The sequence below is a fragment of the Microtus oregoni genome, unplaced genomic scaffold (assembly GCF_018167655.1).
Source record: "Microtus oregoni isolate MIOR12 unplaced genomic scaffold, Mior012 000027F_ref0000203, whole genome shotgun sequence".
In the NCBI taxonomy this organism is placed as follows: Eukaryota; Metazoa; Chordata; class Mammalia; order Rodentia; family Cricetidae; genus Microtus; species Microtus oregoni.
This window is the reverse complement of record NW_024543086.1, coordinates 34709004-34732696: the sequence shown is the minus strand read 5'-3', so window position 1 is coordinate 34732696 and position 23693 is coordinate 34709004. Positions and strand designations below refer to the sequence as shown.

Sequence of the window (23693 nt, the reverse complement as noted above, 5' to 3'; positions counted from 1 at the left end):
GGCAATAGAGCCAGCCAACCTGGAAGGTCAATATAGGACCAGTTATAAGAGGTCTTCTTTGCAGATCTGAATTATGGGATCATGCCATTACATACTGGACATATACTCTGAGTCTAGTTCAGGGACTAAAAACCCTTCAAGGGCTTGGTGAGCCAGGGAAGGCCATGAGCCAATCTCAGATCCCTCTGCTTCTGCTTTTACAACAAAGGGGTGAATATTAGGATTACCCTGTCAATCTTGAATTCTCCTTCACTTTCCTAGAGGCCTGAGATCCCACAACAGAGGCAAAGGAGAGGGCCAAAGGAAAGGTATAAACATCTGAGTTAGAAGAGTAGGAGAGGAAATACAAAATAGGAAATAGGTAAGAAGGAAGTCAGGGGTCAAAGGTTAGGAAGGGCACCAGTCTTCTGAAACAGGCAAAAAGTATGGGGTTGGCTCATAGCTATTTTAGGTCTCTCTCAGGAAACAACTGGGCAGCAATTCCAATTCAATTCCAATAGCAATTCCTTCCTATTTACAGGTGGAAGGGAAACAATGCAAGTACCAATTCAATTCCAATAGCAATTCCTTCCTATTTACAGGTGGAAGGGAAACAATGCAAGTACCCATTCCACTACTACAATACTGCTTCGGCCACATAGTCTACTGTCCATAATCAGTCAGTCTCCTATTTGGCTTTATATATCTGACACTTTTATCTAAATGTGTCTTCACCAAGTGCACATCTGTAATCCCAGTACTTGGAGGGCTAAGGCAGGAGAACTACCCCAAATCCAAGGCAAGCCTTCTGTACATATATAGTAAGCCCCAGGATGAATGGCTAGGGCTATATAGGAAAACCATGTTTCAAAAACAAAATAAATTAAACAAAAAGCTGGTGTGGTACCACACACCTATACTCTCAGCAACTGGGAAGTAGAGACTGAGGATCAGGAGTCAAGATTACCCTTAGCACATACCAAGTTTAAGGCCACCCAGGACTATATCTTAAACAATAATAAAAAAAAGTGTCCTTGTTTCTCTAAGCACACAACAATCCTCCCCCATAAACATAAACCACCTAGAAAGATGTTCTGAGAAGCACACTAAAAATGGTGGCTCTTTTAAACTAAGAAAGTAAGAATCCTATCAATTTCTACCTTTATAGCACTAAGAAAAAGATAAAAAAAAAGGTTTGGACCTCTCAGCCTCATTTTTCCTGACCTACAGTCTAGAACTTGTTCTCGATCCTCATCCTTCCATGCCTCCCTCATCAATTAAATGATAAGAATCCCATAGAAGGATAAGAACCTAGGAGAAAGCCTTCGTAGATATAAGAGGGGGAAAGTCCATTAAGGTAAGCTCACCTTCCCTCCCTGAACTTCTGAGACCTTTTAGGCCAGAGTTATCCCTCCCCAAAGGCTAGGCTGCCTTGGACTCCCATCCCAAGCTACTAACCTTACTAGAGAGCCTGTTTGCCTTTAGAGATGATCCTCTGGTGCATGGTGCAAAAGAAAATTAAGCAGTGAACAGGCCAGGTGAATGCAGGAACTACCCACCCTTCCTCCCAATCATCCTCGGCTTAGACCTTGGAGCATGAAATTACAGCAACCCCTAGATTCCCCAACCCATTCCAGTCTTCTCCATGGGTATGAGGAGGAACAGTCTCTCTTCCCACACTTTCAGATGAAAATGAAGATGAGAGTGAAAATGGGCAGCTCTGCTAAGCAATAATCCTTAAGGGCAGTTTCTTTGTGGAGGCAAAAGAACAGCCCTCAAGGATAACTATCCAAAGGTTCATGAAGCAGAGGTAGAGAGAGGGACAGCCACCATTAGGCCAGACCCAAGAAATCAACAGAGTAAGCAGGCTGCAGCTCTACAACCCGGACACAGGACTGGACACAGCCACAATTTCAGGGATGAGATGTACTTGCGGAGGCGAGTCCTTTCTTGGGGTCCCCTAAGCTTGTCCCATACAAGGTCAAGGCTACTACCTCCGATCTTAGCCTAATATTTTGACATATTAGCAGGGAAAGTTAATGAGCTGCCAGATCAGGCTGAGGAGAACTTTCAACTCTTTTCTGCGTTGCTTACTGAAACCTTGCAAAAGAACAAGTATCCTAAATGAAAAGTTAAGTTCTGTCTGTGCTCTACCTGATTATCTCTGCGACCTGGGCAAAGCTGCCCTTTCAGAGCCTTAACTCCCTACTCTAACAAAGTATTTCAATACCTGCCTAACTTTTCTTGCCCCAAATTTTCAAATCTGTATTTCTTCTCCTGTAGTGTAATTCCACGAAGGCTGTGCTCATTTACTCAGTCAAACTAGACACTTCTTTTTCCATCTCTAGTCAGTTATAAGTAAACTATCTTGCCATACTGAGACCCAGCTCTTCCCCAGCGGTATGCTGCAGTGCCTCAGAATTCCTTAGTCTTCTCTTTCCTACCTGCATACAGGCCACTACTCTGTTATTTCTAAAATGGAAAGATTTTAGTTTGTATTTTATTACACATATTTATTTTGTGTATGTGCACACAAGCACACACATATGACACAGATGTGGAGGTCAGAGGACCACTTCCAGGGGCTGGTTCCTTCATTCTATCATGCGGACTTCTGGGTTCAAAGTCAGGTCATCAGGCTTGGCAGCAAGCACTTGTGATTATCCCACGTCCTTTCAAACAGAAGTACAGCCAATTCACTTTCATCTAGAAACCCTTTATGCTCCACTTCTTAAGAGATAAAGACTAAATCCTTAGCCTTTCTGAACTTTTCATCATTCTGACCTAATCTACTACTGCTTCTCTCCAACACATATGCAATATTTTCATTACAAAATGTCATTACTATGTTCTTACACTTCAATTCCTCTACACATAACATCTCCTCAAGCTAGAACACTATTCCTTTCTCCATGAACAGGGCTTCACCACCAATGTCATCTCTTTTGTGACACATTCCACCTAGATACACACTGTTAGTCATTCCTCCTTCCTCAGTACCCCAGAGCACTTATAAAATTGGCTCATAATTGACGTGTGTGCCATTCCCAGATAAAACTATATGTCATGATTACTGGGATTTCATCTTATCATCCATGAAAGAACCTAACACAGTACATTTGTTTAAGGAGTAAAGGAAATGAGAGAACTGATCTAAAAGTGCATAATTTAAACAAGTGTTATAGGATCATGAGGGAAGAGGACCGGTACTCATTTTTAGAGTCAGAAAACCCAAACAGCAAAGGGAAGACAGGTGTAGGAAATTAAGCTGACCTTAATAAGGAAATGCAGAACCGAGAAAGGAAAGGACAAGGGGGGAGATTCCTCACCACACCTCCCAGAAGTCAACAAGCAGCAGGCAGCAGGCAGAAGCCAAGGTAAAAGCAGTAGAAAGGGAAGGAAGAAGGAGAAGAGAGATAGCTGATACCCCAAGCTCTCTGAATGCCCAGACATCACAGCGGTGTTGTCAGAAGGGGTTGGGTCAGGGTAGTGATCCATCTGGAGGAAATAGGAAGTGCTGTGATGATAATAAACAGGGTGAACATGGACGGTGTTGATGGTGGTGGTGGTGGTGGTGGTGGTAGTGGAGGTGGTAGTGGTGGTGGCGATGGTGGTATTGGAAGAGGAGCAGGAAGAAGAAGCAGAGGCAGATGGAGGGCTGGTCCCGTGGCCTTCAGAACTGAAAGACTGTCCAGATGAAAGGCTACGCATTCGCCGCAGAGATACCCGGCTTGTCAAGAAGTGGCCAGCCTCGCCCTCTACCAACCTCTGAGATCCCAGGCCATGTTGTGGCTCCGTCAGGCGCTGCCGAACACTGCTCTGCAGGCTGGGAGCTGCAAGGAGAGGAAAAAGAGTTTAAGGACTGGCCAATCAGGGTTGGATGCAGGCAAGCAGGTACCCATAAAGATATGCCTGCTAGATACCTCTCTGGACCTTTGATACCCAACCTAGGGAGAAGGACACCACCTCCCAGAAACCTCCCGCTGTGGGACCTGAAAGGATGGGAAACTGTAGAGGAGGGGTCAGTTTTAGTGGTAATTCCAGTGGGAGGAGACCTGAGGCCAATGTCACTATAAAGGGAAGTAGCAAGGCAGTTAGTGGGAGGACACAGGCAGGGCAGTACAGGATAGGGTCTTGGAGCAAGGTCCGGGAGAGCAGCAAGAATCAGCCTTTCCTTTTTAACCAGCCTCAGTAAGTAATTCACAACACAGACAAGGACTTATACACAAACATGTTTGTTGGATCATTATTAAGAGTTGCATAGCAGTATACATAAAGATGAAATGTCTAAAAAATGAGAGCAAATCTATTTGCTGGGAGACAGCAGAGACATCAAAAGTGATGCTTATAAAATTTTTTTAAAGATTTATTTATTTATTATGTATACAGTATTCTGCCTTTATGTATGCCTGCAGGCCAGAAGAGGGCACCAGATAGTTGTGAGCCACCATTTGGTTGCTGAGAATTGAACTCAGAACCTCTGGAAAAGCAGCCAGTGCTCTTAACCACTGAGCCATCCCTCCAGCCCCGCTTATGAAAATGTTTAAGAACTTATTAAAGTTCCTGGAGCTGGAGGTGGTAGGACATAACTAACCTCAGCACCGGACAGACCAAGGCAGCAGAGTTAGGAGGTTAGAAGCCAGCAGACTAGAAAGTGAACTAGAGATTAGCTGGGCTGTATAATGAGACTCAGTTTCAGAAAACAAACATCAAAAACTTTCAAGGGACAAAGAAGGATAAAAATTTTTATGAAATAGCCTTGAACTTTGGAATATAAAACACTAGAGTTTGAACCCAAGCCTTTCTACTTCTAAACTGCAACCCTAAACCACTTACACTCTCATTTTGACCCATATTTGTAGAATCCTGTGGGGGTTGTTCTGAGACTTTCATGCACCCCAAAAAACCTACACAGGTCATTGCACTCAATAAATATTTTAGCCACCTTTTAAAAATTCACAAGAGGAGAATGGAGAGATGTCCTATCTGCTAACTGTATGTTCTGCTCTTGCAGAGGGTTTGAGTTTGGTTCCCAGCACCTACTCTGAGCAATTCACAAGAACCTGTAACTCCAGCTCCAGGGATCCAATGTCCTCATCTGGCTCTGTGGATACTGCATTTATGGGTACAAACCCAAACTCAAGACACATACATATACACATAATTTCAAATAAAAATAAAATCTTCTCTTAAATTGACAAAAAAAAATCAAGAAAAAGTATTCAGCTATGGTGAGACAATAAACGCCTTTTTGTTTTTGAAGACAGGGTTTCTCTGTGTAGCCCTGGCTATCCCAGAACTCACTTTTTAGACTAGGCCGGCCTCAAACTCCGCCTCATAAGTGCTGCCTCTGCCTCCTGAGTGCTGGGATTAGAGGCATGCACCACCACACCTGGCATGAATGCCTTTTAAAAATGCTATTATTCATGTATTTTTTTTAACTTTCCAAATTTCCTCTAATACATACATAAATGACAATGACCTAGTTCCTGGATCAGTGCTGCAAACCAGGCTCTTATAGGACAATTATCACCCTGACCTGGGCACCAGTAACCTAGGGATGTGCCAGAGCATGTCTTTAGGTTCAATCCCAGCTACAACTTAAAAAACAAAAACAACAACAAAACAAAAACAACAACAACAAAAACTTACTCCTTAAGTTGGAGAAAGTCAGAGGTTATTAGGGTGGCAGAGTTTTACAGGGCCAACCCACGGAGAGAACACAATTCCACAGTATGGAAAGGTAGGCAGCAGGGCTTATACAGCTGGTAACTTTCAAAGCATGAGGAGAAAGAAACCCATAATAGGAAAGGTGGGGAACAGAAACTGGGAGATAAGGGAAGAACATGAAAAAGAAAAGAGAGGCATGTTCTTTCCTTTCCTTTCATCCCGGCCCAGCTGGAAGAAGGTCCACTAGGACATCTGTGGCTGGGCTGAGGGGAAAGGCCTAAGCCTTCCATCACTATAGATGTCTTCTCTCCAGTCCTCAACAGAGCAGGCTGATTCTCATCACCCCCGAACCCCTCCCTTCAGTTAGTAGGGATAGTGCAGAGGGAACATGGGAAGCAGGCAGGGGTGTGAGGCAGGCAAGAGAAGGGGCCCATTGGATAGGAGTGTCGGTTTAGTTCCAAAAGTCGGAAAAACAAAAGCCCCAAAGGGGCTCCTCAAACCCGGGTATTTCCAGAGGGACTGATCATCCGAGCCGGCGGATGTAGAGCAGAGAGAGCGGTCACTGAACCTACGCCCCATCAGCCAGGCAGCATCTAGGGTCAACAGCCAGGCCAAAAGGAGAAGAGAATTTGATTTATAAAGGGTTTTGGCCTGTCTATCAATGGGATACAGGAAGGGCGGGGGACAGGGAATGAGTGGAGAACAGAACCTTCGGAACTACCAAAGGTTCCTCCTAAACTAGAGAGCACAGGAGTCTTTAGATCAATAAGTTAGGATCCAGACTTGCCTACTAGTGACCCAAACCTTGTTAGGCCTTTGGCTAAAGAACTAACAAGATATCAGATCAAGCCAGGTGTGCTGGCACAAATCTTTAATTCTTGGGGGACAGGGGCAGGTATATCTCTTGAGTTTGAGGCCAACATGATTTTCAGAGTTCAGGCCAGCCAGAGCTACATAGTGAGATCCTGTCTCAAAACAACCAAAACCAAAACAAACAAAAAATATCAAATCAAGGATACAAAGAGGCTTGGCCTTAATGTACTACTGAAAAAATTCACAGTCCTACGTGTTTATAATCCCAACACTTGGTGGGGTGAAAATCAGGAGGATTATCAGAAATTCAAGGTTAGCCTGGACTAAACAGCAAGTTCCAGAATCAGCACATTAAAAAGAACATTTACAAATAAATGTTGTCTGATCAAAGGACCTGGACTTCAAGGGAGGCAGGGAATTATATGGCCTCCTGAAAATGAAAGCCTAAACCAGCCCAAATTCCTCTGCACTGGTAAGGTATGAACCCACGATAACACCTTTACCATAGATATGCCTAATTTATTTAGCTAAAATAATCTCCCATTCAAATAAAAATTCAGCTGTAGAGCAGAAGGGGAGTCACTACAGAATTCCCACAGAACACTGTCCCTTTAGGCTGAGCTCTACTAAGCTCTTATCACTTTGGGGAAAAGAAGAAATAAGAAAGAACCAGAATAGAGATGGGGATAGGAGGAGTCCACGCTTGGAAGGTAGCCAGACATACTTGTACAGGAGTTCCCTCCTGGGCAAGAATGCCTCTTGGTTTGAAGACTTTAGGGATAGATATCACTTTAAAAGATTGCTACTATTTGGGGTTCTCACGCAGAAAGGCAAAGAAAAAAAACATCATTCTATTCACTTGCTTTAGTAATTAAGAATAAGAAAGAAAGTGAAATAAACACAAACAGTCCAAATTAATATTATTTTATACTATGAATAAAAAGTCTCTAAAGAAGATTTTCATAAAGATAAATAGTGGGGGAAGAAAAGGGAGGACTAAACAAACAGAAAAACAGAAGAAAGAGACACAGACACAGGACAGAGAAGGCATACAGCAAGGGGAAAAATATTAAAAGGACAGTTATAAAGAAATATCATAATGTGAATTGTTTTATTAATCAATGATAGGAGCTGACTTCTTTTCTGGTTAGCTTCCCCAACTGTTGTACAAGCACAGCAGAGGCAACAGACTTCTCATCTTGTACACCAAATGCTACTTCTCTCATTCCTACAAAGAGGTCACCTACACTGCATGGACAAGGGTGATACAATCTCCTCATCCATGTCATCCACGTCGTCAGTCATGATGAAGTGGGCAGGGTTAGGGCGAGTACTACCCATCCAGCTGGGGTCTATGTTGAGGGCAGCCACCAAGGAGTGGATGCCAGGATTATTGACAATCTGGAAGCCACAGAGGATCTCAATCTGCTGCCACCGGTGCAGGCGCTCCCTCAGTGCTGCTGTCACCTCGCTTAGTGCTTGCCTAAAGACAGATGAGAGAAAACTGCAGGTGCGGGCCGTGTGGCAGCCCCGACAGGAACAAGGTCACTTTTCAGAGGAACACATGGGGTATAGACATATATGAATAAAAACCACAATATACTCATAAACTTAAGAACAAAGTAGGAGCTGCATCAGGGTTTGGGCAGGAGATCAGAGATGTTACCCCATCATGAGAAGATGGAATTGGGGTCAATCTCTAAGATGGTCACTGTGGAGCTGATAACTGGTGCTACTTACTTAGCAGTTAAGATCTTATGATCCACATCATCCAGAGAAGAGCTGTGGGCCACATGGAAGGTACCAAACAGTGTGTTTCTCTTCTTTTTTATTTTCTCAGCCTGCAAAGATGAAGAACCCAGCTTAAACAGAGTTGGATTCATGATTGAAAAACATAAGGCCTTCCTGTAGCTGGGTTCCCATCCCAGGAACACAACTTAAGCTTCACAAGGAAAAGAGAAAAGTGAAGTAAGACAAGGGGAGGAAGCAAGTGGACCGGTTGAGAGGTAAAGGGTCCAGTGCCAGTGCCCCAAGCCCAGAAGAGCTTCTATTCCTGTAGCAGCTGGGAAAACTGAAAAAGCTTGCCCTCTGCCCACCCCTACTTGATTTATCATGCCCAGAAGACAAGAGGGAGTACCCAATACTCAGTACCTCCTCCAAAAATTAGAAAATTATACACTAGAAAAGGAAACAGAACCCACTGCCAATGTATCTCTTCACTCAAAGGGAGGGACAGGTAGAGTAGGAAAGAACAGAGGGAGGGAGCATAAAAAGAAGAGGGCAGGAAGGAGGGAAGAGGGCAAAAGGAGGCCAACAGGAAAGCAGGCCTCACCCCCTCCTTGGCCACCAGCAGCTGCTTCTCGGCATTTTGCTTCTTGATGTTATAGTACTGCACCTCCACTTCATGTGTCAGCTGCAGCCACTTCTGCAGGGCCTCAGGAGCATACCATGAGCTGTGCGATTCGAGCTCCTTCTCTGCTTTCCTCAAGGCCTCGCGAACCTATGAGGACATAGAAAGTGGGTCTGACTGTTGACATTAAGACCCTCTCCAGCACTCTGTACAATTCTTCAAAACTCTGAGTCCATACCTGCTTTACAATTCTTGCAGTAGGAAGACATGACAATAATTGTTCTCTGAATTTCATATACAAAGAAGTAAGCACAAAGAAGAAAAACTGCCTACTTAAGATCATGCTGTTGGCAGGCAGCGGTGGCTGCACGCCTTTAATCCCAGCACTCAGGAGGGAGGGGCAGGAGGGATCTCTGTGAGTTCAAGGCCAGTCTGGTCCACAGAGCAAGTTCCAGGACAGGCTCCAAAGCTACACAAAGAAACCCTGTCTCGAAAAAACAAAACAAAAAGATCATACAATCAACAGTGTCAAGCAGAATTCAAATGGAGGCTTTTTTTTTTTTTTGGTCCCAGCACAATCTTCTCTCCTACCACATCAACTTAGTCGTCAGGTCACACAGCGGGTCTCTGTCAGCCCTCCTGGTCTCTTCAGGAATACATCTGTCACTGAATCATCTTACTGTGAGTTGGAGTCTGTGTATGGGCTTCAATACACCATAACGGCCGGGCGGTGGTGGCGCACGCCTTTAATCCCAGCACTTGGGAGGCAGAGGCAGGCGGATCTCTGTGAGTTCGAGACCAGCCTGGTCTACAAGAGCTAGTTCCAGGACAGGCTCCAAAAACCACAGAGAAACCCTGTCTCGAAAAACCAAAAAAAAAAAAAAATACACCATAACATGGGCTGGAGAGATGCAAGGTTAAGAGCACTGACTGCTCTTCCAGAGAACCTAGGTCCAATTCCCAGCACCCACACGACAGCTCACAACCATCTGTAACTCCAGTTCCAGGGAATCTAACACACTCTTCTAGTTTCCTTGAGCATCAGGCACACATACGGTATACAGACATAGATGCAGGCAAAATACTCATACACATTAAAAAAATAGTAAATTTAAAAAATACCATAAAGTGGTAGACAAAGCACTTGGTTGGAATTTTAATTCTGGTGGATGGATAGATGAATCAGCAGTTAAGCGTGCACAGTGCTCTTGTAGAGGACATGTTCAACTGCCAGCACCACAAGACACAGCTCACAACTGCCTATAACTCCAGCACACAGGGCATACACCACAGCCTTCTGAAAGAGTAGCCAGTGCTCTTAACCATTAACCCATCTCTACAGTCTTAGTTTTAGTTTTTTAAGGAAAGGTCTCGTGAAGCTCAGGATGGCCTTGAATTTACTATGCAGTAGAAACTGGTCTTGAACTTCTGGTCCTTTTGCCTCTACCTCCTGAGTCAGGCATGAGTCACTATGTCTGGCATTAATTCCCATTTTTACTCTCTTTTCCTACAAGAGACCCAATATAGACACTAATAAGGGAATCTAGGATGCCTGTGGTGGTGCACGCTTATAACTCCAGTTTTTGGGAGACAGAGGCAGGATGAGCGCAATAGTTCAAGGCTATCCTAGTCATAGGGAAAGAGCTTGTATCAAAAACAACGAAAAGAGAACACAGCCTATTCCCTGCAAGATACAGGACTCTCAGCTACTGTCTGTGCAACACCATGCTCCCACCATGATGGTAACAGACTAAACCTCTGGAACTGTAAGCAAGCCACCCCAAATTAAGAGTTTCCTTTATAAGCGTTGCTGTGGTCATGGTGTCTCTTCACATCAATAGAAACCCTAAGACACAGCCCAATAAGCCAGACATTTAAAAGATATGTAAAATTGTAAGGAGTCACTATTTTTATTACATTGTTCTTAGTTGCCAGGCAGAGATGGTACATGCCTTTAATCCTAGCCCTTGGAAGGCAAAGGCAGGCAGATCTCTGAGCTTGAAATCAGCCTCTTCTACAGAGTGAGTTCCAGGACAGCCAGGGCTCTACAAAGGGAAACCCCGTCTTTAAAAAAAATGGTTTTAGTTTGGAAAATTTAGGGTTTTTTTTTATAAAATGTTATTTATTTTGATTGGTAATAGTACAGCTTTTTTTTATTTACTAAATATTTAAATGTTTTTCTACAGGAATGAGTTACAGTGCCTGACTTCATATGTTTTATGTATAAGATCAATCTTATTTTTATTTATTTATTGGTTTTTTTGAGACAGGGTTTCTCTGTGTAACAGTTATGGCTGTCCTTGAACTCGCTTTGTAGACCAGGCTGGCCTCGAACTCACTGAGATCCGCCTGCCTCTGCCATCCAAGTGCTGGGATTAAAGGTATGCACCACCACCTTTAATTTCTTAATTTCTAATAGGGTAAATATCATCAGTAAAACTCCCACAGAAGATCCTAAGTAATTTCTGGAGGTTTTATAATTTCTTTTATATAGCACAGTGCATACAAAGAGCTGGAATGGCCGTCCATTTTCACTGGACGAATGGTTGTGAACAGTCCACTCCAGTAAGATCATTTTCCTAACTTAATGAAGCATATGTCCCTCCAGAGCTGATAGAAACCCTGCCACTTCATGCTCAGACTCTTTCTAAATCAGATGGCAGCCGTTTGTGAAGACTCATCAAGAGTGAGAACCATCACCCAACTGTCATGGGTAGCTCCAGCAGAGGTGACAATGTGGACCTCTCTTGTCTTCTGGGATCCAAGAAGAAAAAAGGAGGGAAGCAGGGCAAACGTGTGCTCTTCAATTTTCTTTTCTAAATATTCTTTAAGATTTAAAAGGGTTGTGAAGTCAGACATGATGCTGCACACATAATTTAGCCACTTAGGGGGCTAAGGCAGGAAGATCACAAGTTCAAGGGCAGCCTGGGCAATATAGCAAGACTCTCTCAAAAAGAAAAGATAGGGGGCAGAAGCCTAGTGGCAGGCCTTAATCTGAGACACTGTGGAGAACTGGAGGTTAGGGAAAAATTCAAGACAGTTTGGAATACAAAATGAATTCAAGCCTAGATTGATTGAATGATTGATTGATTGTGTGTGTGTGTGTGTGTGTGTGTGTGTGTGTGTGAGAGAGAGAGAGAGAGAGAGAGAGAGAGAGAGAGAGAGAGAGAGAGCGCCTGCATCAAATTTTAAAAAACTGTGCTAGAAATATGGCTTAGCAATAGAGTAATTGCCTAGCAAGGTCGTAGATTCAAGTCATTTTCTTCATGGTGGCATTTGATGATTCTAGGTGAGGGCTCATTTACATTGCTGAGTAATACTCAACTAAGTATTCTATAATTAATTTTTTCATTTTCCTGTAGATAACAACTTGGCCTTTTTAGATTTTATGACTAGCACTACAATAGATGTAGTGTTACTGAATATATATCTTTTAGTGAGCATAAACAGTCATTTCTGTTGGGTATAAAGCAACAGAGCATTTATGCATTAGCTTTAGTAGAAACTGTCAAACAGAGTCTGGAATGTAGTTCAGTGGTAGAGTGCTTGATAACATGTAAAGCCCAAGTTTGATTCCCAGCACTGGAGGCAGAGAAGGGGGTAGGAAAATGCCAAGAACTTTTTTACAATGGTTGTACCTACGAATATTGCTACCACTGATGCAGGACTTTTGTCTTTAGGCATTCTGGTAGATGTAATGGTATTTCATTGTTATTTTAACTTTCACTTCCTTAATATTGGTTTTTTATAACTGGTCATTTGTCATGTGAATCTCTTCTCACTTAGAAACTTGGGTTGAAGAGATGCAGAGTGGCAAAGTCTGAAAGTAAAGGGGTACAGCTCAGTGGGTCCAGGGTGGAGGTGGATTTAAGTCTAGTGCTTTAGAACAAGCTTCAAACACCTGAGCTGAGCTATAGTTAAAATTGGCAAATCTTGGCATTTCCTGAACTCCAGCATACTGAATTCTTTTTTTTAATTTATTTATTTATTAAAGATTTCTGTCTCTTCCCAGCCACCAGCATACTGAATTCTTGTGATGATGTGAAAGAAAATGACCCCAAAGGGAGTGGCATTATTAGGAAGTGCAGCTTTCTTGGAGTGGGTGTGGCCTTGTTGGAAGAAGTGTGTCACTGTGGAGGTGAACTTTGAGGTCTCTTATATTGTTCAAGCCACACCCAGTATGCCAGTTCACTTACTGTTGCCTGCATATCAAGATGTAAAACTCTCAGCTCCAGCACCATGTCTGCCTGCAAGCTGCCATGTGCCACCATGTTGATAATGGACTAAATCTCTAAAACTGTAAGTCACCCAATTAAATGTTTTTTTTTATAAGAGTTTCCATGGTCTGGGAAGTAGAAAAAGACAAGCTCTCCTGAGTAAATTGGGAGCATGGGAATCATGGGAGAGGGCTGAAGGGAAGGGGAGAGGCAGGGAAGGAGCAGAGAAAAATGTATAGCTCAATAAAAAATAAAATAAAAGAGTTTCCATGGTCATGGTGTTTCTTCACAGCAATAGAAACCTTAAACAGCTCCATGAGCAAGAGAATAACTGGGAGTAGTTCTGGGAGCTAAGGAAATATTTTAAGATGGAGCCATACCCTGACCTTACATTTACAAGGTCCTGGCTACAAGACTCAACCATAAGGAAAAGCACGCTGAGACAAGGTTGATCACATGGGTGCATGCCAGAGCAGGAGTTGTGACTCCCATTTGCCCATCTGAACCACCCCACACAACTCAGCTCCATGTCCAGGGCCCACTGCTAACAGTCACAAAGCTGGAGGTGCAAGCTCATTCCCACCAACATGCAGAGTCTACAGCTGCTTTGTCTCCCTGCCTTCCCTAAGCTAAGCCAAGCTTCCTGCAACACTGGAGGCCTTCAGAGACCTCTCTTGATCTCTGTGTCCACACCTGAGTACAAAGATACAGATGGCACTACACAGAGATGGCGTGGCAAAAAGACAAACCAAGCTCTGAGGGCTTCTGAATCTATATTAAGGGTATTCTGTAAACCCCACAGAGCTAAATCCTAGGGGCCCTTGCTCAGTGATTTCTGCCTCTGATATACTGGCTCCTTAGTCAACAGGAGTTAGAGGTTTCCAATCTTTTTTTTTTCCCTAGTTCACCTTAGCACTGGCCAGCCATCAACACAACAGGTAGCAGACATGACTTGAATTTTCTTGATCCTCCTGCCTCTAATCCTAAGGGTTGATTACAAGCCTATACCACAACTCCAGTTTTTGTTTTGTTTTGTTTCCTAATTTTGCTGTTGTTTCTGATACAGGGTCTCACTAGTTATATCCCAGGCTGACCTGGAACTTGCAGTGGCCTTCCTGTCTCAACTGTATGTTAAACTCACTGGACCTACACCTCTACTTTTGTGAGTTTTCTTTACTATTCATTTGTTACTCTAGCTTCCCCTCCCCCTGTATACTGATTTTCAAATTGCTTAACAGGGACCAACTTGGTATTTTAGATCTGTGTGTGGTAGATTGATTATAAAATAAAATTATTGCTAGACACTAAAAATAAACTAAAACTTGAGTTGTCTTTCTTGTTTGTAAGAGTTCTTTATATACCCTGGATGTAAGCATTTGTGTGTGTGTATGTGTGCAGGCGTGTGCGCATTACCCATATATATATATAAAATATTTCCTCTCTGATTGTGGTTTGCCTTTTTACTTTCTTTTTAAAACTATTTATTTATTTTACATGTATGAATGTATTTATGTGTATCATATATGTGTCTGATGCTCTCAGAGGTCAGAAGAGGGGCTTGGACCCGCCTGGAACTGAAGTTATGGATGATTGTGAGTCACCATTTGGGTGCTGGGACTCAAACCTGGATCTTCTGCAAGACCAAGTGCTCTTAATCCCCAATTATCTATTCAGTATTGTTTGGGGGGGGGGATGTTGTTTTGTTTTCTGAGATGGGGTCTCACTATATAGCTCTGGCTGGCCTGGAACTTGCTATGTACACCAAGATGGTCTAGAACTCACAGAGACCCTTGAGAGCTGGGATTAAAGGTATGTACCACCACACCCAAGTGGTTTTTGTTTATTTTTACTTTCTTAAGACTGTCTTGTAATGGAAATCAATCATCAATCACTACATGTAACCTGACTCTCACAATGTTCTCAAAGAAACCAAGCACAAAAAGCATGTATACATAATGCCATTCTTTTGTTGTTTTATTTTATTTTTGTTGTGTTGGAGATTGAGTCCAGAATTATATGTATGGCAGGAAAAGATTCTAGTACTAATCACACTCCTAGCACTATATTATGTGTGTATATTGTGGGTGGGATGGAAGATATACATATGAGTACAGTGCTCATGGAGGCCAGAAGAGGGTGTTGGGTCCCTTGGAGCTGGAGTCACAGGCACTTGTGAGCCAACTAACATGGGTCCTCTTTAAGAGAATATCCTCTTAACTGTTAACTCCAGCCCCACTGATATTTTTATAAAATTCAAAATCATCCAAAACTAATCTAGTTTAGAGGTTATGACAACAGTTATTCTTGGAATAAAATTGGACAAGATCAAAAGTGAGCTTTCTGAGTGGTGCTTACACGGGCATCTCCATACGTAACAACTTAGCGGCTCGATACTTAGGATTTGTTCACCTGATGAAAATACCTCAGTGAGAAAGGGGAGGTATAAAAGAATCACTTTATCTCCCATTATCTGCCATTCTTTGAAAATAATGGTAAACATTTTTTATTTTATTGATATTTATTGAGCTCGACATTTTTCTCTGCTCCCCTCCCTACCTCTCCCCTCCCCCCTCCAAGGTCCCCATGCTCCCAATTTACTCAGGAGATCTTGTCTTTTTATACTTCCTACTTCCCATGTAGATTAGATCTATGTAAGTTTCTCTTAGTGTCCGTATTGTTGTCTAGGTTCTCTGGGATTGTGGTTTGTAGACTGGCTTTCTTTGCTTTATGTTTAAAAACCACCTATGAGTGAGTACATGTGATAATTGTCTTTCTGGGTCTGGGTTACCTCACTCAAAATAATGTTTTCTAGCTCCATCCATTTTCCTGCAAAATTCAAGCCGTTGTTATTTTTTTCTGCTGTGTTGTACTCCATTGTGTAAATGTACCACATTTTTCTTATCCATTCTTTGATCGAGGGGCATTTAGCTTGTTTCCTGGTTCTGGCCATGACAAAGCTGCTATGAACATAGCTGAGCACATGTCCTTGTGACACGATTGAGCATCTTTTGGATATATACCCAAAAGTGGCATTACTGGGTCTTGAGGAATGCTGTTTCCTAATTTTCTGAGAAATCGCCACACTGACATCCAAAGGGGCTGTACCAGCTTGCATTCCCACCAGCAATGCAGAAGTGTTCCCTTTTCCCCACAACCTCTCCAGCATAAGTTGTCATCAGTGTTTTTGATTTTGGCCATTCTTACAGGTGTAAGATGGAATCTCAGTAAACATTTTTTTTATAGCTTTCCCACTACCCTTATTGGTAAGTCTAGAGGAAAGATTTGAACCATATTTAGAAAGGTTCACACATGAAGCTTCCCAGTCAGACTCTGGCCCCTGCCCTAATACACCCCTTGAGGCATCTGGTGCACTCTCTTACCTGCTCCAGCTCTTCCTCAGCGTATTTCTGGCGGCTCCTCTCATTCTCAGTGCCCTCCCTCAGCTCCTTCAGTCGCTGAGCTTCCTGCTTAGCAAGGTTGATCTCATCGCGCAGCTTCTTCTCCAGATGGACCTTCTCTACCTCCACTGTGCGGTGCTCCTCCTGGGCCTTGTGCAGTCTAGGAGTTGAAGGGGGGCAACATAGAGAGCTAGAGGAGACCAGGCAAGGAGGAAAGAGGTGCCAGCTAGCATGCCATGAATTATGATGATAAGGAAGAAAACAAGAGCCACAGGCTCTCAGCATAAAGTTTCTCTGCTGGCTATGTAGATCTGAGCTAGTCATGGCCAACAGAAACCACAGTCATTAGCCTTAATTCTTACGTTGGACATTTTCTGTTGCTAGTAAACAAGAGCACAAAGCCAGGCTCACAAACACGGGATGCCTCCCCTAACGTAACCCACACTGAAATGATAACAACCACTAGTTTGCAAGGCAGGACACATTTGAGTCCCACATCAGTCTGGGACAGACTGAGTATGAAGAAGGGAAATAAATGGCTAGAATTCAAACCTTTGTGATCAAAGTCTACAATTATTCTCCCATTTCAAGATGTATGGAAGGTTCAATAAATGTAGAAAGCACCTAACGATAGATAAAGTGAGGCAATACCTGATGCTTCAGATTCAGGTGAGGTGGTGGAAGGAGAGAAGAATTAGCTGGACCTCTCTTAGACTCTCAAATGTCTGTTCCAAGCAGCATGCACTGTGCTTGTACACAGCCACACAGAGAATTGTAGTAATATGGGGCGGCGGGGCTGCGTCCCTGGCACCCCAGCCACCTGCTCGGCTAGCTTATGCCCCGAAATAACAACACACAAACTGTATTCATTTAAACACTGCTTGGCCCTTTAGCTCTAGCCCTTACAGGCTAATTCTCACATCCCGATCAACCCATCTCTAATAATCTGTGAGCACCGGTCTTACCAGGAAAGATTCAGCATGTCTAACCTGGCGTCTGCCCGGGAGAGCGGAGCATGGCATCTCTCTTAGGCGTCTGCTCCCGAGAGGAGAGCTGTGGAGTCTGAGCTCACTTCCTCTTCCTCCCCTTCCTCCCAGCGTTCTTTTCTGTTTACTCCTCCCACCTATCTTCTAACCAATGAGGGCCAAGCAGTTTCTTTTTATTTAACCAATGACCTTCCTCCATCAGAGAATGATGTGGGATTCCCCTCTGTATGCGATAAATATGTTTTATTACCCTTGGTTACTAAAGAAGTTGTTTAGGCCAATGGCTTAGTAAAGCCCGGTAGGAAATCTGAACCGAGATATAGAGCTGCCAAAGGAGAAAAATGCTAGCTGTTGGCCAGGTTCTTTAATAACCAATGGTAATAAAACATATTCATAGCACACAGAGAGGAATCCCACATCATTAGACACACACACTGAGATGCATGTCCAAGCAGGGGACTGGACTGAACAGGTCTTAAAAGACTATCCGCTGCTTTTGGTCCTATGGTTTTTCCATAGTTGTAAGATTTTAAGGAAATCTGTAACAATAAAACTCTATCTAGCCAAGTGGTGGCAGCACATACTTTTAATCCTAGTACTCGGGAGACAGATTGATCTCTGTGAGTTTGTGTGTAAATCAACCTGGTTTACAGAGCAAATTCCAGGACAGCCAGGACTACACGGAGAAACCCTGTCTGGGTGGGGGGTGAAGTGGGGGAAACATTGCCTATTCCAAAGTTTACCAGCAGTAGACTAATGATTGTCTACAGTGTGATTCTACAATAAAGGGATGAATGAGTGGTGTTGAGTGAGGCAAAAGAATGAGTGATTGACTGTGACTGAAAGGAGTCAAGGAAGGAAATGTCTGGAGTAGATTTGTGCTGGCTAGTTTTTCCCAACTTGACATAGCTAGAGTTATCTGAAAGGAGGGAAACTCAATTGAGAAAATGCTTCCAAAATATCCAGCTGTAAGGCATTTTCTTTATTAGTGATTGATGGTGAAGAGCCCAGTGCACTGTAGGTGCTGGGCTGGTTGTCCTGGATTCTACTAAGAAAGCAGGCTGGGCAAGCCATGATGAGCAAGCTAGTAAGCAGCACCCCTCTACTGGGGCGGGGTGGGGGTTCCTGCCCTGCCTTAGTTCCTGTCCTTTGATGATGAACAGTGACGTAGAAGTATAAGCTAAATGAACCCCCCCACCAAGTTGCTTTTGCTCATCGTGTTTCATCACAGCAATAGTAACCCCAACTAAGACAAGACCCAAGAGAAAGAGTTTACTAATTGCTCTCAAAATTAAAAGAACTGTGCTACTGTCTGGTCTTTTTAACTTAGCAGGAAGCACCAAGTTATCTGGGAACTAGGATTAAGGATAGTAAAGAAGAGAAGAGAGACTTAGCAATTGAGGTCCTTGGTTTAGTCCAAAGGGGGGTGGGGTAGTAAGAAAGGAGAGGGCAGGAAAGGTGAGAGAATGGAAGGGGGAAGTAAAAGGGAAAGGAAAGGAAGAAGGAAGAGGTCAGCGAGGGAGCTCAGTAAGTAAAGGTGTTGGCTGCCGAACCCAACAACTGAGTTTTATCCCAAGGACCCACATGGTAGAATAAGAGAACAGACTCTGGTGAGTTATTCTCTGACTTCCAGACCCACACCATGATATACTTCCCCACACACACACAAATAAATAAGTAAACGTAAGAAAAATATTTTAAAAGAAAAGGGCTGAGCATGGTGGTTCACACCTTTAATTCCAGCATTCTGGAGGTAGAGGTGAGTGGATCTCTGTGAGTTCCAGACCAGCCAGGGCTATATAATGAGACACCATTAAGAAAGAAAAGAAAGAAAGAAAGAAAGAAAGAAAGAAAGAAAGATTGATTGATTTAGAATTGAGGTACAGGAAAGTAAAAGAAAAGGTCAGATGTTGTGGTACATGCTTGGAGTCACATAAGAGGTAGAGGCAGGAGGATCAATGCATGTTCAAGACCAACCTGGTCTTTATAGCAAGTTCCAGACTACCCAGGGTTACACAATGAGATTACCATCACTACCACCACTAAAAGAAGTAACAGGAAAGAAAATACAGACTATAGAATAAAAAGTCCCCCCCACAGGGGGACATTGTCTACTTAGTTAAAATGAAAATATCCATGCATGTTGAAGAACATCTATAAACCCAACACTTACAAGGTGGAGGCAGAAAAATAAGGAGTTCAAGGTCAGCCTCGGCTATAAGAGACCATGTCAAAGAAAATAGAAGATTAAAAGACAGATATAGAATTCAATCTTTTAAAAACAGCAGGTCCATACTTGTCTGCGGCTGCAGCCCTGAAAAGAACAAACAGTAACCTACAAGCAGCTCTGCAACAAGAGCACTTTGCTGCCTACTTTGTCTCCGGGAAGGAGCTGACCCTCCCTGGGATGGACACCAGATGGCGATACAGTATAGCTTAAAAAGAAAAGAAAATCAGCGGTGCCATTTCCTTTCCTGGCTGATATCTACCGTCCCGTGACCCCAACTGCAAAAAACTGTACCACTAGGGATTCAACCCTTCACCAAAAGGCTCTAAAACAGCCTCTTCTGAAAAGCCAATATTACCACATCTTTCCTCTTTAATACAGAGTGCCATTAAAGTAAAACGACCCACTTATATCTCCATTGTGATCAATAAATATCATTGGGTGCAGAAATGAGAAAATAAACGTCTATCAAACAGTGTCCTACTCCAAGGCAACTATCAATTGGCAATATAAGGAAGAAAAGTAGACACCTGTGTGACATTTCACCTGTTTCTTCATACCAAAAGGAAATAAAATTCCTGCCTGCCTCCGAGAACTGTTTGGAAAGCAGTAAACTCCTAATTAGAATGTATATGTAGTGTTATACGTATTCGCACCAAAGCTTCGTGATGGCAGTATTTCTATAGACAGGAGGGACAAGGTGGCATGTGGGCTCTGTATTCTGTCAGAGAAGGGCATGTGTGAATATGCACAAGTCTAGAGGAGGATGGGTGTCTCCTGCTTGGTGCTACAGTGGTCACTGAGCTCAGGAGGCTTTAGAGAGCAGGGAGGGCTCACAGCTTAAGTTTTATCCCCAGACTTGGAATGTCTCTTGCTTAGATTCTTTTGTCTTTGGAATGAAAACAGTACATATTTTTCAAACAAGTGAAGTATGGGAATTGTTCAGACAGCAATAGTTAGCCTCTAGTTGGCAAGGATCCAAGGACAAGGGGCCCAGCAGATCAGTTCCAAGTACCCACAGAGTGGCTCACAATTGGCTGTAACTCCAGTTCCGGGGATCTGATGCCTTCTTCTGGTGTCTCAGTTACCAGGCACACACGATGCACACACAGACATGCAGGCAAAAGATTCATACATATAAAATAAAAACAAACCTTAAAAAAAAAGACCTTGGCCAGGCAGTTGTGACGCACGCCTTTAATCCCAGCACTCGGGAGGCAGAGGCAGGTGGATCTTTGTGAGTTCGAGACCAGCCTGGTTTACAAGAGGTAGTTCCAGGATAAACTCTAAAGCTACACAGAGAAACCCAGTCTTGAAAAACCAAAATAAAATAAAATAAATATGTGGCTCAGGGCCAGGTGTGGTATATGCCTTTAGACTTAGCACTTGGGAGGCCGAGGCAAGCAGATGTCTGAGTTCCAGGTCATAAAGGCCTATATAGTGAGAGCCAAACCAGACAATGATATATTTTAAAAATAATAATAAATTAATTAACTAATTAATTAAAGACCCACCCCAAAACAAAAAAGAAACCTTGCTCATAAGAAAGCCTTTCCTCATCTATTCAAAGAAGACAGTGTCTGCTACTTAAAAGTAGCTCTTTAAATGTCTCAGGCCGAGGCAGGACCACCATGGATCCCAGGCCAGGCTTGGCTACACAGTGAGATCCTGTCATTAAAAAAAAAAAAACAAAAAAACAAAAAAAAAACCTAAAGAAGCCAGGTTGGTGGCGCACACTCATAATCCCAACTCTTGGAAACCTGAGGCAGGAGGACTGCTATGAGTTCAAGGGCAGCCTAGACCTCGACCTCGACTACTTAGTAATAGTATGTCTCAAAACACACTTACATATCATGTGCATGCACGTGTACACACAATCACACACACGCATATGTACACACACACAAATGGGGAGGGGGACACACTCCAGGCTTCTTTCTTTTGGGGGACACAAGGACATTCAACTCCCGATTTGCTGACCTCAGGCACATGTTCAGCCCCATCCTTTGGATTAAGGACAAAGAGTTCTGGAAAGGAATACACACTGTCCCAGAAGTCAGTACTTAAGGTATGTAGAATATATGAAAAAGAATTATGGGAACACGATGAAGACTACTTTATTTCTTATTTCTTCTTTTTTTTTTATTTTCAAGACAGGGTTTCTCTGTAGTTTTTGGTGCCAGCTCTTGTAGACCAGGCTGGCCTTGAACTCACAGAGATCTGCCTATCTCTGCCCCCGAGTGCTGGGATTAAAGGCTGCGCCACCACCGCCCAGCTATTTCTTTTTTCTTTGCTAGACACAGTTGACCTCAAACTTGCTATATAGCGAAAGATGACCTTGAACTTCCAATCCTCCTGCCTCCAAGCCCAGTTAAAAATGTTCTTACATGTGTCTATGCATACACCCAACATGAGAGCATGTGGAGATTTAGAGAATGACCCTGACTTCTGGGAATTAATTCTCTCCTTCCACCCTGTGGCTTCTAGTGTTGAACACACATGCCAAGATTGGCAGCAAGCACCTTAACCTGCTCCACTCCCTTGCCAGGCCCTATGTCCAGTTTTATGTGGTGTCTGGCCCATGCTAAGCATATGCTCTATCAACTGAGCTATATTCTCAGCCATTTCTGTTTTCTTTTTGAAACAGCCCTGTCTCAGACTTGCTAGAAGTCTATGATAACCTTGTGTTCTTGATCCTTCTACCCCCACCTCCAAAATGTTAGGATTATAGACATGACCAGCTTGTTTTATGAGGTTTCTTTGGAAGCCATGAGAAACTGTTAATGTATCTATTTGCATGAGGAAAGTAGCAAGATGTAGGACAAGAAACAGAATGATCCATAACAAGCCCCCTATCAGGGAATTCTCAACCTCTGGCAGCAATGCAATTCTCCCTTTCAAGCTCAGACAAAAAAAAGTTTGTTTTGTTTTTAAATAAAATAGAATACAAGCTCCTCTCAAGAGGAGCAATGAAATCCAGGCAACTGAACTGGCTGACAGGAAGGCAGCATCTCAAAACCACTCTAGAGGATGGGGCAGTCTTTACATTCATGTCAACAAGGTGCCAGGAGCTAAATGGTTCACAAAACAGGAGACTTCAAGAGCTGGCAGCACCAGGGCTAGGTAAAGAAGCAAGGCCTTACCGCTCCTGAAGGTCATGCAGACTCTGCTCGGCTCTGTGTAACCCTTCCAAATCCTTCATCATCTTCTTCATGTGCTCCTTAGAGTAACGGTTCTGAATATAGGCAAACCAGCAGCCACCCACGCCGATAACGATAGACACCACCAGCATGAAGTCTTTGAGGTGATTATGTCGAGTCACTGCCAGATAAGGGAGGCTGTGGTGAGTCTGGGCACCCATAACACTACTTACCTGCATCCCTCCTCAGTGATTCCTCTTGTGAAAGGCAGGCAGACCTTTCAACTCAGAAAGAATTGATTCTCTTAGGCACATACTCCACATACTATCAAAATAAGGACTACTTATCTCTCCACCAGTGAAGGCCTAGTTTAGATAGGATAACAAGCCTGAGGATAATTTTGAAGGCTTACTAACTCATCCTTCCTTAGGATGTAGTGAGGAGAACAGTACCTCCTCAGTACATCTCAACCATCTTTGGGATGGGATAGGCCTAAGCAACCATGGGGACTCTATGGAATTAAAGACAAATTAACATAGCCTATTTCCATGCAAGAAAGGGGAATTACGAGATCCATGAGAGCAGCCATAGATGTTTAATACAGGCTCTCTGAGAGAAAACTGAAAAGCCTTTACTGCAGTGGTCCCTTTGAGTCACATATTGGATATCCTGCCTATCAGATATTACTATTTATAACAGTAGCAAAATCAGTTATGAAGTAGCAATAAAATAATTCTATGTTGGGGTCCCCACAGCATTAGGAGGCTGAAAGCCACTCCTCTAATGGTTACTCTCCAGCCTCTATTAATCCTGTACTTCCAGCCATACTCAAATTTTCATTATTTTGTCCTCAGATACACTATTCAGCACAGGAGTTACTTTTCTTTCTGGAATATACTTGCTTCCTCCACAG

At 43.2% G+C, this 23693-nt stretch overlaps 1 protein-coding gene across 4 annotated transcripts in view; it reads right to left on the bottom strand.

Moving 5' to 3' along the window:
• Positions 1–23693, bottom strand: part of Stim1 (stromal interaction molecule 1) — a 193676-nt gene that overhangs the window by 2734 nt on the left and 167249 nt on the right. The window contains exons 6-13 of one of the 4 annotated variants that reach the window (XM_041675979.1): positions 22784–22961; positions 16410–16587; positions 8795–8962; positions 8203–8303; positions 7710–7945; positions 6150–6242; positions 3746–3812; positions 1438–1474 (exon numbers count right to left, since the gene is read on the bottom strand). In XM_041675979.1, the coding sequence (XP_041531913.1) occupies positions 1438–1474; positions 3746–3812; positions 6150–6242; positions 7710–7945; positions 8203–8303; positions 8795–8962; positions 16410–16587; positions 22784–22961 (1058 nt within the window). The remainder of the gene's footprint in view (positions 1–1437; positions 1475–3745; positions 3813–6149; positions 6243–7709; positions 7946–8202; positions 8304–8794; positions 8963–16409; positions 16588–22783; positions 22962–23693) is intronic. The other 3 variants (XM_041675977.1, XM_041675980.1, XM_041675978.1) reach the window with 3 other exon arrangements.